Source organism: Rhincodon typus, chromosome 18 (genome assembly GCF_021869965.1).
Source record: "Rhincodon typus isolate 14 chromosome 18, sRhiTyp1.1, whole genome shotgun sequence".
Lineage (NCBI taxonomy): Eukaryota > Metazoa > Chordata > Chondrichthyes > Orectolobiformes > Rhincodontidae > Rhincodon > Rhincodon typus.
The window spans coordinates 23,368,589-23,382,290 of NC_063349.1; the positions used below are offsets into that span (position 1 = coordinate 23,368,589).

Consider the following 13,702-nt stretch of genomic DNA (forward strand, 5'->3'; position numbering starts at 1 on the left):
CCTTCTTCAGAAAAATTTTCTGAAGAAGGGTCTAGGCCCGAAACGTCAGCTTTCCTGCTCCTCTGATGCTGCTTGGCCTGCTGTGTTCATCCAGCTCTACACCTTGTTATCTCTTGTATTTCTATTCTATTTGATTAAAAGAATAGCCACTGGAAGCTTTTGAACTACCTTCTTACCTTTCTCAACAGTCACCCATCTACCTGACTGATCCTGTTGGGTAATTAATTTTCTAACTCTACTAGCCATCTCACTCTGTACCTTGTATATGGACTTAATAACATTAAGCCTAAATAAAAGGATGTTTCAATAACACCTTATATACAAAATAAACTACCTTTCATTACCTACAGAAAGTAATGTTAAAATGGGAAAAAATAAATATATCAAACATACCAAATAAAATCAATCACTTAGCTGATTAACCGAATAATAATAACTTGGTTCAATTGAATCTCTTAATCAACATTAAGAGTGTAGGGGTGTTCTTAGACAAAATCAGGAAGGCAAAGAGGGGATATGAGATAGCATTGGTAGATAAGGTTAAGGATAATCCAAAGAGATTCTACAAATACATGAAGAGCAAGAGGGTAACTAGAGAGAGGGTAGGGTCCCTTAAAGATCAAGGAGATTGTCTTGGTGTTAAACCCCAAGCGATGGGAAAGATACTGAATGAACATTTCATGTCAGATTTTACTGTGGAGAAAGAAACGGAGTCCAGAGATTGTAGAGAAATAAACTTTGATGTTTTAAAAACAGTTCATATTGCAAAAGAGGAAGTTTGGAAGGTCTTGAAGAATATAAAGGTGGTTAAGTCTCTGGGCCCTGATCTAATGTTGCCCAGAATGTTGTGGGAAGTAAGGGAGGAAATTATGAGATGCCTTGCAGAAATATTTGCATCATCAATAGCTACGGGTGAGGTGCCTGATGACTGGAGGGTGGCTATTGTTGTACCTTTTTAAAGAAAGGTTGAAAGGAGAAACCGGAGAACTATAGACCTGTGAATCTGACTTCAGATGTGGGTAAATTGTTGGAGGTCATTATAAAATATAGGATTTATGGACATTTAGAGAGGCAAAAAATGATTAGGGATAGTCAGCATGGATTTGCGCGAGGAAAATCATGTCTCACAAACTTGATTGAGTTTTTTGAGGAAGTTACCCAAAAAGGTTGATGATGGCAGAGCAGTAGACATTGTTTGTTTATTTGGATTTTAGGTAAAGTCTTTGACAAGGTTCCGCATGGTAGGCTGATTAGTAAAGGTAGGTCACATGGGATTCAGGGTGAGCTTACCCTTTTGGATACATAATTGGATTAACAACAGGAGACAGAGAGTACTGGTGAGAGTTGCTTTTCAGACTGGAGGCCTATGACTAGCAGTGTCCCATAGGGATCGGTACCGGGCCCTCTCTTGTTTGTCATTTATATATTTGGATGAGAATATAGAAGACATGGTTTGCGGGTGAAGCCAAAATTGGTGGCATTGTAGACGGTGAAGAAGGTTTTCTAAGATTACAAAGGGACCTAGATCAAATGGGTCAATAGGCTGAAAAATGGCAGATGGAGTTCAATTTGGATAAATGCAAGGCATTTCCTTTGGTACAACAAACAAGGGTAGGGCTTATACAATTAATGGTGGGGCCTTGGGTAGTGTTGTAGAACAGAGGGACCTAGTGGTACAATTAGATAATTCTTTAAAGTTTGCATCACAGGATGGTTAAAAAGGCATGCTTGCCATCATTGCTCAGTCCTTTGAGAATAGGAGTTGGACATTATCATGAGGTTGTACTGGACATTGGTAAGGCCTGTTCTGGAATACTATGTCCAGTTCCAGTTGCCCAGTTGCAGGAAGGATATTATTAAGCTGGAGAGGGTTCTGAAGAGATTTACCAGGATGTTGCCGGGTATGGAAGGTTTGAGTTATAAGGAAAGGCTGGATAGGCTGGGATGTTTTTTGCTGGAATGTAGGAGGTTGAGAGGTGACCTGATATGTAAAATAATGAGAGTTATAGATAGAGTTGATGATAGTTGTCTCTTCCCCAAGTGGAGAATTTCAAGACTCGGGGGCACATCTTTAAGATAAGAGGAGAGAGATTTTTAAAAAGGACATGAGGCAAATTTTCTACACTGTGGTTCGCATATGGAATGAACTTCCTAATGAAGTGGTGGATGTGGGTACAATTATAACATTTAAAAGACATTTGCATGGATATATGAATAGGAACGGTTTGGAGGGATTTGTGCCGGGAGTAGGCAGGTGGGATTATGTTCAACATGGACTGGTTGGACTGAAAGATCTGTTTCTGTGCTGTATGACTCTATGACTGTATATTTCAATAATTTTCAGATCAAGTTCAACACAGACTAGAGATTAAACCTGGGAGCTTCATGGTCTGAACTATATAGCTGCTTTGTGGGTTCTGGAAGATTGGTTAGCTCAGTTGGCTGGATATCTGATTAGTAACACAGAGCAATGCCCACAGTGTGAGCACAGTTCCCTTACTAGCTGAGATCATGCTGAAGCCCCTACCTTTCTCCACCGTGTCCCTCGCGTTAAACTCTTCCATCAGTTGTGTCACGTCTCTCTCTCTCTCACTTTGCTAATATCTTGAGGTTATCAACCAAAAACTGACCTCACCAGCAACCCAATTTTTAATCTGATCAGGGCCAGAAATAAAGTTTGCAATCCTAATTGGATTGAAATGTATAAATTACATCCTCACATCCCTAGAGCCTGAACCCGTGGCACCCTGACTCCAAGGGGAGAATATTTCTGCTTTACTAAGATTTGCAGTTGAGTTGGCACACCTGATGGGTAGAAGTAGGTTGACATCTGTCTTAACTTGTAGTGGGAGCTGTTTTGGTCATATAGGCCTGGATTGGTACCAAGTCAAGATGACTTGTGAGCTCTTTCAAAATGTGGACAGGCTCTGATTCCAGAATCTTTGTTACTATTGACCAGAAACTCAACCAGACTTGCCAAATAAATACAGTGGCTACAAGAGCAGTTCAGAGGCTAAGAATACTGCATTGAGTAACTCACCTTCTCCCTCTCCAAAGCCTGTCCACAATCTACAAGGCACAAGTCAGGAGTGTGATGGGCTACTCCCCACTTGCCTGGATGAGTGCAGCCCCAAAGACACTCAAAAAGCTTGACACCATCCAGCTCAAAGCAGCTCGCTTGATTGGCACTACATCCACAAGCATCCATTCCCTCCGCCACCGACGCTCAGTAGCAGCAGTGTGTACTATCTACAAGATGCACTGCAGAAATTCACCAAAGATCCTCAGACAGTACCTTCCAAACCCATGACCACTTTTACTGAGAAATACAAGGGCAGCAGATACATGGGAAAACCATCACCTGCAAGTTCCCCTCCAAGCCACTCACCATCCTGACTTGGAAATATATTGCCGTTCCTTCACTGTTGCTGGGTTCCTTCGCTGTTCCAGGAAAATCCTGGATTTTCCTCCCTAATAGCATTGCGGGTCAAGGCACAGCAGGTGGTCTAAAGTGGTTCAAGAAGGCAGCTCACCACCCTATTCTCGAGGCCAACTAGTGATGGGCAATAAATGCTGGCCAGCCAGCCAGTGACACTCTCATCCTATGAGTGCATTAAAAAAATTTCTGACCTTATTGTCAGATTGTTCAATTTTCACTCTGGCCTTTTCAGAGTGTGGACTGGTTTGGGTCACAAACCCACACTGGGCAATTTCAACTTGGCTGGCGGCATTGTGGAGATTGAACATTGCCGAGGGATAGGCTCTGACAGTCTAGTCAGCTTCGTGAAGAGCCGCGTTCCGTGGCATCTCGGAACTATCATGATCCAGAGTCTGCATAAAGGAATCTTTCGAGAGCTAAGTTCAGATGGTCCTTCTTGTGACACGGTATGCCTTTCCAAACAACACTCATCGCTCCTCGTGCCCTGTGCCAAGGTATGTCCCACAGATGAATACTATGACTGCCCATGCCCACCAAGGTTCCTATTTCATGCCTATTTACCCATGGTACACTGAACAGAAGCATTGAGCCATATGACAACTGAATCTGTAAACAAAGGCTTTTTAAAAAGTCAATTTGTAACTTGCCATTGTGTAGCAAAAATTATCTTTTCTACTACAGCACAATAAAAGTGTCAATTATCTAGAACCTCTGAAGTTTCAGTAGCTGAAACTGCAGTCCCTTGAAATTTCTTGACCATTGTAAACGAATGTTGGGAAATTGACAAACAGACATCAGAAAGCCAGAACTGCCAGTCAGTTGGGAGCTCAGATGTTTTAAGAGACTAATGGATGTCTGGGCTCTCAGCCAAGCTGCATTATGTGTTCTTGCCAGATTGTGTCTAAATTCAGCGGACCTGTGTTTGTTTAGAGGGAGAGTTCCTTTTTTCACATCCAGGCAAACATTCAGTGTGAATTTCTCAGTAACTTGATTTGGAGACTATTCAGTTCAATGATCAGTTTAACATGTATCCCATATCAGGTGAAAAAATGTCTTCAAGAGTCAGTCTCCTTCAGAAGATATAGCAAGCATAAGTTTGTTAATAACAAAGATTAAAAGAATTAATTTTAATATTGGAAGGTTAGGTAAGAGTTCTGCTGTGCAACCTTACAGCTGCCCTCTTAAATCAATACGTTCAAAGTAGCTAGGATTGCCAGTGTCTGACATTTAATTATCTAATGGTTGTTTATTAAAATTATAGGATTTTTGATTTAATTATCTAATCCTATAAATATTTAATGCAAACCGCTTCCCTTTGCCTCAAGTACAGTATGCATTTATTAAATCAACTTGTTACTTATGTTCTAAGATAATTGCAACTTTCTAACGAACGAATAAATTATCAAAGGCAACCTCCTCTACCTTATCTTTTTCTGTTTCAAATCTTATCCAAATTTTGTCGACAATTATCTGGTCTCTTCCTCAACCGTTCTCTGTGGCATAGCATTCCATGTTCCAACAAACCTCTACAAAAGCACTCTCTTTTAACCGCTCTCCTTAACCTTTTTAGTGATTACGTTAAATTAATTACTTGCACGGATCTTCCCTGCTTTGTAATGGAACATCCTTTGAAAACAGGGACAAGATTTTCCGAGGCCAGTGGCGAGGCTGGAAGTGGCTGTGAACAATTTGAGGTAACTCAGGTGTTGATCGAGGCCCTTGCTTTATTCTGACTAGAATTTCCACTGAAACACAAGTGGTCTCCCAGTGGGTAAGGGCATGTTTCAGCCTGGTGGGACCCAAGGACCAGCAAGATTTCTCACTGTATCTTACCAAATGCACTTTGTCAACTACTTGCTCTCCCCCATGGTATCCAGCATGTCCAATTCTATTGCCACTTTACCTGGTGTCCCAGGTTAATGTGATCTTCAGGGATGCCCAGCACTGTAGGAAGAAGGTCAATGTCATCCTCCACTCCAACAGGGTTCATGCTAACATCTTCTCTCTGATACCTCCACACTCACTCACCTCTCATCAAGGCTTCTGCTCACTATTGCTTGCAGCATCTTCCCCACTCGCTGTTATCCACCCCAACCTCCCCATCACTGTTAATACTGCATGCCAGCAGTGCTGCCTGCTAACTTGCTCAGGACACCTCCTACAGTCACCAGCATTAATAGTTGTACCACCCACTTTCGGGTCCCATAATACTGTCTTGTTCCAGGGAGAAAGCAGCCCTCTATGGGGCAGACAGGGTCATGATGGCTGCCCAACATTTAGTTCCTTGCCCCTTATGTGCAGAGGATCCTGACTCTGACTGCCCTGAGTGAATTATTGTGCTGGCAACTCCTAAATGATGGTTGTTCCCTTCATTTGACTGAGGCCTGCTGAACTGTGCCAGCTTCCTGGCTTTGTGTCCACTATATATGACAAGACAGAAGTAATATGCTCTCTCTCTCATTCGCGCTCTCTCTCTCGCTCGCATTCTCTCCCTCACTCTCTGAGGTATCAGGGTCCCCAGTCCCAGGAGCCTCCTTCATTGCCCTGCACTGTGTGGGGAGCCTGTAGGTCACTGCTGCAGAGACTAGCTTCTAACCCCAAATGGGAAATCCAGGCTTACAGATCATTCATATAGTCTGACATTTCACAATTGATTTTCTTGATCTGGTGCCTTCCAGCAGGAAATGGCACTCGTAAGGCATGAACTTTGGGAAATCACTGGTGGACAGCCGACGAATTTCTGTCATTTATTTAATAAATTAAACAGAAATCATGGCTGCAAAGTGTAATATTTCTATACACTCATTGCCCTATGAATGCTGCTCCCTATTCGTACAAAAGAGATCTCTTACAGCCTCGGATGGGCTTTGTCAACCTTTGGGTTTTCCTTTGTAATTTATTCTGTACAGCTCTAATAGAAAGTCTCCCTTGCTGTCACTACCCACACTGAATCCTGGCTTCCACCCACACTGCAGTCACATCTACCGGATAACTCACAAGTAATTCTGTCGTGTGGATTGATCCTGTCAAACTCCCCAGCTCTGCTTATTTGCATTTTGTCCCTACAATTATAAAGTGCAGGAATGCTTCTCGTGCTGCAGTTAAGATTCAGTACTCGCTGTGACTGGGGTAAACTATTGATGGGGAGGATATAGCACTTGTAAATCCAGTGATGGCAAGGCAGTTTTGAAATGTTGTGACCAATTAGCTGGGGAATTCTAGACTGAGCGCTATCGCATTGTGTGCTCGTGGCTGTCAAAAGAACGGACGGGAAAACAAGCTTCTACTAACCATGACAGACATCTTTGTCTTTTTTTTCCCCTTGCTGATTTAATTATTGCTCATTGCAGAGCCTGTGAAAGATCAGCCATCACCCACCCTGCTCGGCTGTATTATCAAAGTGTGCAGGATAACAAGGAGATTATTCAGAGAATGCAGTGAACAATGCACGAACTACGGATGAAGAATAAACCTTTCTGACTCCTCAAACCATCATCATGGTGAATGTCAGTCTGCTTAACATTATCTGGAAAAACTTGGCAATTAAACTCTTTTGAAAACAAATTCATGAGTCCCTTAGGAAAATGGTAAAGTTTTTCTCTGTGATTCACCCACTCGAAAGTTATGAAATATTTATAAATTACACTCCCAGTGGCTGTCAGTTCAGACGATGCCCAGGTAAATTGACAAGGCGACTAAAATTTGGCTGCTCTGTTTGGAGAAATTTGCTGATATATCATCAGGTAAAGGCCTATCTCCACTGCCCTCCCCTCATGTTTTCTCCGGTGATTACCTGACATTGGTCACCTGATAAAACTCTCTGCAAGAACCACAAAAAGGGGAATATATTCTTCATCACCCAAATGGATGATTTGGTCAAACATCAATGTTGCTGAGTTGATTATTTTTTAAAATATCAAATAAGAGTTTACAGATTTTTTTTGTAAAACACTGGTCCGAACTTTCCACTGGTCAGCCAATCATTATCCCAGCATGGATGGGTATTGCTTACAGAGACCCTGTGAAATCCTCATCAGAGCAGAGTCTGAAGAAATTGCTCAGGAAGTTGAAGATTCTGCTGGGCAATTCCTTTACACTTGGAACCTTCCAAAAGCCCCTATTTAAATCAGAGTTCGGAAGGGTTGATGAAATTAAGTAAAATAATTACTTAGGAATATTAAATATATCGTAAAATGTAGTAAGTACACAGTAGCTATTTAACACGTCCCATACTTATCTCACACACCCTCAAACACTTACACCCTGAGACCCTGATCCAACCCACCCTGGGACCTGACAGCTGTCCCTTCCACCCCCCCATGCTGAACTCGAACTGACATCCTCCTACTGCTCGCTGGACATAAACTGACCTGGCCCGAGCTCTCGCCACTGGATTCGGCCCACCACCTACCCACCGCGTGGGATCGGATCCAACTTGACTCTCCATTTTACTGTATCTCCTCCCCATCCCTTACTTACCTGGTAACCCACCCCCTCCCCAGCTGACGCTTTGTTTACCTGGACACTCTACCGAGCTGGCAGCCTAACCCCTTACTTAACTGGCACCTTACCCCTGATACTTTACCTCCTCCCCAGTTTGCACCCTACCCACCTGGCACCCTATTTCACTGATCTACCCTGCCAACACCCTAACACAGCTGTTAAAGTGGCTGTCAGGATCTTTAAATGTCAGAATATGGCAGCTGTCTGTTGTGAAAAGTGAGTGTGGTTTGCCTTCCTCTGACAGTTTTACGTTATGAAAGAACAGTTAGGATGGAAGTACGTTTGTAGGGTAGCCCTGAGTAGAATCTCCTCAAAAACAAAGGACCAAAGTATCAATCTGTCTGAGATTCACTCCCCAGAAAATTCAGCCCACTGATTTTATTGCCGTTTTGATTTTTCTCCTGAAATGGTTACACCAGTGTCCTGTGGAATAATCTTTAATTCCTGGGTTTTTATCAGTGTTGCTATGTATTGTGGACTTACTGCTAGGGTCCCATTTCATGTGTCACCTTTCTGACCAACAGGCAAAGAATATTTAAATCTCATCCAAATGCAGGCACAGTTACACTCTGCTCGGCCACCATTTCTCTGCAGTTACTAATAGAATGAAGGTTCTATTGCATCAAGTAACCATGTCTCTGTAAAAATTGTTAAGAATGGTCATTAATTTGCACTGGTGTGGCTTCTGGTCCTCATCTGTCAAAAGAACCCAGAACCCAGCCATAATATTTAAACAGCTTTTGTAAGTGTTCCTGTAAGAATTTAGTTGCTGTGTGGGCCTGTTGAAGGTATTTTGCATCGGCGTAAGTAAAGGTTATTTGTGAAAGACTGAGGTACGGTTGGTACTTCTCAGGCCGCTGCTGCACATGTGCACAGCCACACAATGTGAGGATATTCTTTATACAGGAGGTCCCCAATTCATGAACGTCTGACTTACAAATGCTTGTACAGTGCTTATGTTGTGATCCCATACAGTGGTGTAATTTTAAACACCCAACATATGAACATTTCCTGTACTTAGAAATGTCTGCTTTACATTGGCCTGCATTGTTTTCTGACTTGCATCCAAATCAACTTCACAATTCATTTACAACTGGGAACTGTCTGTGTATTGTTACAAAGGTTGGGGGGGTGTCAAACCCCACTGATAATTAAACTGAACATGAGCCCCCAATCTGTTCTGGCAGGAGTAGAGATTCCCTTCTAATAACTAAACCCAAAACACCCAGAGAAGTTTGCCTTACCTTTATAATCTGTTACAAAGAGTGGTTAAATGAAAGAAAATCCCTGATATTCACTTTATAAGTAACAATTTATTTATTTAATCCTAACGGTGAACAAATTAAAACAATTACTAACATACTGAACAATTCACCCCCCACCCACCTTAGGGAATACTAACTATTCCCTAACTGAACTAAATTCTACCAGTATGATGTTCCAGTAAACACAAGTCCTGCTTATATAAACCCAAGTAATAAGAAAATAAATTAAAATTTAGTCTCTCAAAGTCTACATGCCTTTTTTCTGCTGTTCTCAAGTCATAGAAGCCTTTCTTCTGATTCAACTGTCAGGGATGTTTTCTCTGTGAAGTCTTCTGTGAGGACTCTTCGCTAGAAGTGCAGTGGTACTTTCTTAGACAGCTTAGTGATTTCTTGTGAGTGCTAATGCTTACATCTCAGGTGGCAGTTTGCTGTTGCACTGATTTTCAAAAACCCACTCCTTATATACCTTGGATGACATATCAATTTTCTTACATTGGTCTGAGGTTGTCAAAACTATCAGATTTAAATTCAATTGGCTTTCAATCGCTAAGTGCTTGGTTTAAATTAATTGGCTGATTCCAGCTGGTTGCCAAAACATCAGAACAAGTCTAAGGTTTCCAATCACAGCCAATTGATATATGTTTCCATTTTAGAACTGGCTGTACATCTTCAGCTACATACAGACATTTTTTTTGTATAAATCTCTAAGCTTAGAAAAGCACTTTACCTCTCAAAGGAACCATGCACTCTTCTCCCTTAGTTTTTACAAACAAATTTTAGCTTCCTGCCTTCCAATTCATGATTACTCTACGCAACTTCATAACACCTCCCCCTCCTTAAGAAAAGAACATCATTATGAAAAGATGTCTTTTTTAAAATCTTAACACCGTTATTATGAGATACATAGGTCAGTAATCTAAAGCTACACCTTTCATACTAATTCTACATACTTATAAAACATTAGACTGTACCAGTTCTATCTTATCTACACATTTTCTTTTAAACTCGCGATAACGCATCTGCCTTAACATTTTTACCACCCACAACATGTACAATTTGTAAATTAAAAGCCTGTATCATAAGACTCTAAAGAAATAGTCTCGTATTCTTGTCCTTAAATCTTTCCAAAAATGTGAGAGGGTTGCGGTCTGAATATGCAAACATCTCCAAAACATTGTAACATAAACATTAAAATGTTGTACGTCCACTACCGAACTCAATAATTCTTTCTCAATGGTGGAGTACTTTCTCTGTGGATATTGAGTTTCTTTGAAAAATAACCAATTGGTCTTTCAATTCCATCATCATCTTCCTGCATCAACACAGCTCCAACCACTACATTACTGGTATCAATAGTGACTTTAAAGGGTTTCAAGAAATTTGGTGTGGCTAAAACTGGTGTGGTGGTTAATACAGCTTTTAAATTCTCAAATGCCTTCTGGCATTGTTTTGTCCACTGAAAATTTCATGTTCTTTAGCAAATCTGTCAGCAGTATCACCATGCTACTAATGTTTGGTACAAACTTCTGGTAGAATCCACTCAGTCCCAAAAATCAAAATACCTCTTTCTTTGAGGATGGTCTTGGAAATTCCTCGATGGTCTTCAGCTTCATGTTCCTCAGGGTCATCCTTCCATGTCTGATGTTGTGTTCCAAGAACATCACTTCTGCCTTCGTGAATTCGGTTCTTGCTAAATTGAAAACCAGTTTTGCATTCCGTAGCCTTTCAAAGAGCTCTGCTAAATGCACCATGTGATCTTTCCATGAACGGCTGAAGATCACTAAGTCATCTATATAGACAGCACAGTTAGATAATCCTGTTACAACTCTCTTCATAAATCTTTGAAATGTGGTTGGTACATTCTTTGTTCCAAAGGGCATTACTTTAAATTGATACAGCAATTTGGGGTTACAAATGCAGAAACTTCTTTCGCTCTTTTCAACAAAGGTACTTGCCAGTAACCAAGAAGTAAGTCCAACTTTGTGATGTAGGTGGCTTGTCTAACTTGTTCCACACAGTCCTCCAGCCTTGGAATTGGGTCAGAGTCTGATTTAGTTATGGCATTGATCTTCTGATAATCCACACGGAATCATTGTATACCATGAGGTTTGGGAGCCAACACGATTGGCGAATTCCACTTGCTTTGATTTGGCTCGATGATGTCTTCTTGGAGCATTGCTTCCACTTCCTTCTGTACTTGTGTGGGTTTGAGAGGATTAAGCCTGCAGGAGTGTTGGTTTATCGGAACAGCATTCTCTACTTCAATCTCATGTACTATAATATTAGTCCTCCCCATTCTATTCCTCCGTATGTCCTCATATTGCTGCAACACGCCTTTCAATTGAGTTCTGTGTTCCTGAGACGGATAGCTCACTATCCTATCCCATTCTGGAAGGACTTCTTCATTATTTAACTTATTTTGAGGTACATCAAAATTCAAATCATCTGATTTGATTCATCACTCTGAGGGGCAGTAACTAATACCTATTTCTCCGGTTCCATTTCTCTGTCATAGTAAGGTTTCAGCAGATTGACATGACATACCCAATAAATTTTTTCCCTATCTGGCATCTTTACCAGATAATTCACCTGACTTAACTTCTTCTCAATCTGATTAGCACCACTAAACCTTGCTTTGAAGGGATCTCCTTCCACTGGTAACAGCACCACTACTTCATCCCTATAGGCAAATGTATGAATTTTAGATTTCTTATCTGCTTCTTGCTTCATTAGATGCTGTGCCACTTTCAGATGTTGTCTAACTGATTCATCTACTCTGTTTAATCTTTTTTCTCACCTCGGATACAGAATTCGACTGTGAGATCTCTGACATCGGACATATCAACTTTTCCTTGTTTAATTTTAAAGGCCCTCTTACTTCATGTCCGAATATCAAATCAAATGGAATAAATTGAGTCAATTCATTTGGGGCATCGCTAAAGGCAAACAATATAAATGGGATACCCTTATTCCCAATCATTTGGTAATCCTGGCAATAAGCCCTCAGCACTGTCTTTAGGGTCTGATGCCAATGCTCCCTGGGATTCAGGATGGTACGCATTTGATTTAAAATGTTAGATGCCTAAACTATCCATGACCTCCTTAAATAGTTTGGCAGTAAAATTGGACCCTTGGTCTGACTGAATCTCCCAGGGTAGTCCATAATGGGTAAAGAAAGCAAGCAACTCTTCCACAAACTTTTTGTACCTTTAACATTCTGTAATGGATTTGCCTCTGGACATCTGGTAGACACGTTCATGCTTTTGGTTTTAGGGAGTGGACCTGTACAAACAAGCATAACCCGTGTGAAAGGTTCTTCAAATGTGGGAATTGGCATCAAAGGCACTGGTTTTATTACTGTCTGTGGCTTTCCCACTGTTTGCCATGTATGACCGGTCCAGCAAAATTCATCCCCGTCCTTATAAAATCCAGGGCCAATAGAAATGCTTTGCTATCTTAGCCGGAGTTTCCTCACTCCTAGGTGGCCTCCTATAGCAATTCATGTGCTACCTGCAATACCTCCTGTCTCTATGCTACTGGCAACGTAATCTGCTGCGCTTCTGCCCATTTCTCCTCTGCACTAACCTGCCGCAGTCTCCATTTCCACCTTGGAATTCTGTCCTTAAAATAATAACATTCAAGAATACATTCTAATTCCTTTTCTGAGTAGGCTTCATGATATAAATCTTTTACTGTCTCATCTTTTTCTTGTAACTCCAGTAATCTTTCAGGACTAAACACCTCTGCCTGATCCTCTACCTGTTCAGGTTTTTCCCTTGATGAAATGGTAAACATGGTGTCAGCTAACTGGACCTCAACTCCTTCGTCTCTCTCTTTAGTTTTTCCTTCTTACTGTAACTTTGACTATGGGATCTTGTTACGACACAGTCTGGAAAAATTCAAGGTATTTTTCTTTCAACTCCTCAGCTCCCTGGTTTTCTTTCGGCTTTTCCACAACAAGGGACGTCACTCCCACCTTTCATCCTGGTAGGTCGTTTCCAAGAACAAACTGTATTCCTGGAATAGACATTCTTTCAATCGCTTACACTGTCACTTACCCAGTCTTGATTGGACTATCCAACCTGATTTTACACAGGGGAACGCTAAATCTCTCTCCATTTATTCCACAGATTACCACTGTCTCGGGTTACGTTTCAGAAAGAGTGCAAATACTTTCATCTGTTACCACTACAGGCTGGTTAGCTCCCGTATCTCTCAATATTTTAACTTCTTTACATTCTCCCCCTATTCTTCCAGAGTAAACCTTACTGACAGAGGTGAAGTTTTTGTAGAGGTCAGGCGCCATCTCACTATCCAGCCTGTGACTAGGCTGTGCCCTCTCCTGCAGCTACTCAACTTCTTTTGGGATTTCCTTCACAACCTCAACTAATCCCACTGGTTTAGCCTTTTTAACCACACCCTTTCTCCTACCGCCTTTCTTAAACCACCGACACTGTGACTTTCTGTCCCACTCCGTTACAGTGAAAACACTTGA

General features: G+C 41.4%; 1 protein-coding gene across 2 annotated transcripts in view; it reads left to right on the forward strand.

Annotated features, from left to right (window-relative positions):
• Window positions 1-13,702, forward strand: part of mcat (malonyl CoA:ACP acyltransferase (mitochondrial)) — a 91,562-nt gene that overhangs the window by 70,438 nt on the left and 7,422 nt on the right. The window contains exon 5 of one of the 2 annotated variants that reach the window (XM_048607625.1): window positions 6,790-7,003. The exons of the other annotated variant lie outside the window; for it this stretch is intronic. Coding sequence (XP_048463582.1) covers window positions 6,790-6,798 — 9 coding nt within the window. The 3' untranslated portion in view covers window positions 6,799-7,003. Of the gene's footprint in view, window positions 1-6,789; window positions 7,004-13,702 lie in introns of those variants that run through there. 2 annotated transcript variants of the gene reach the window in all.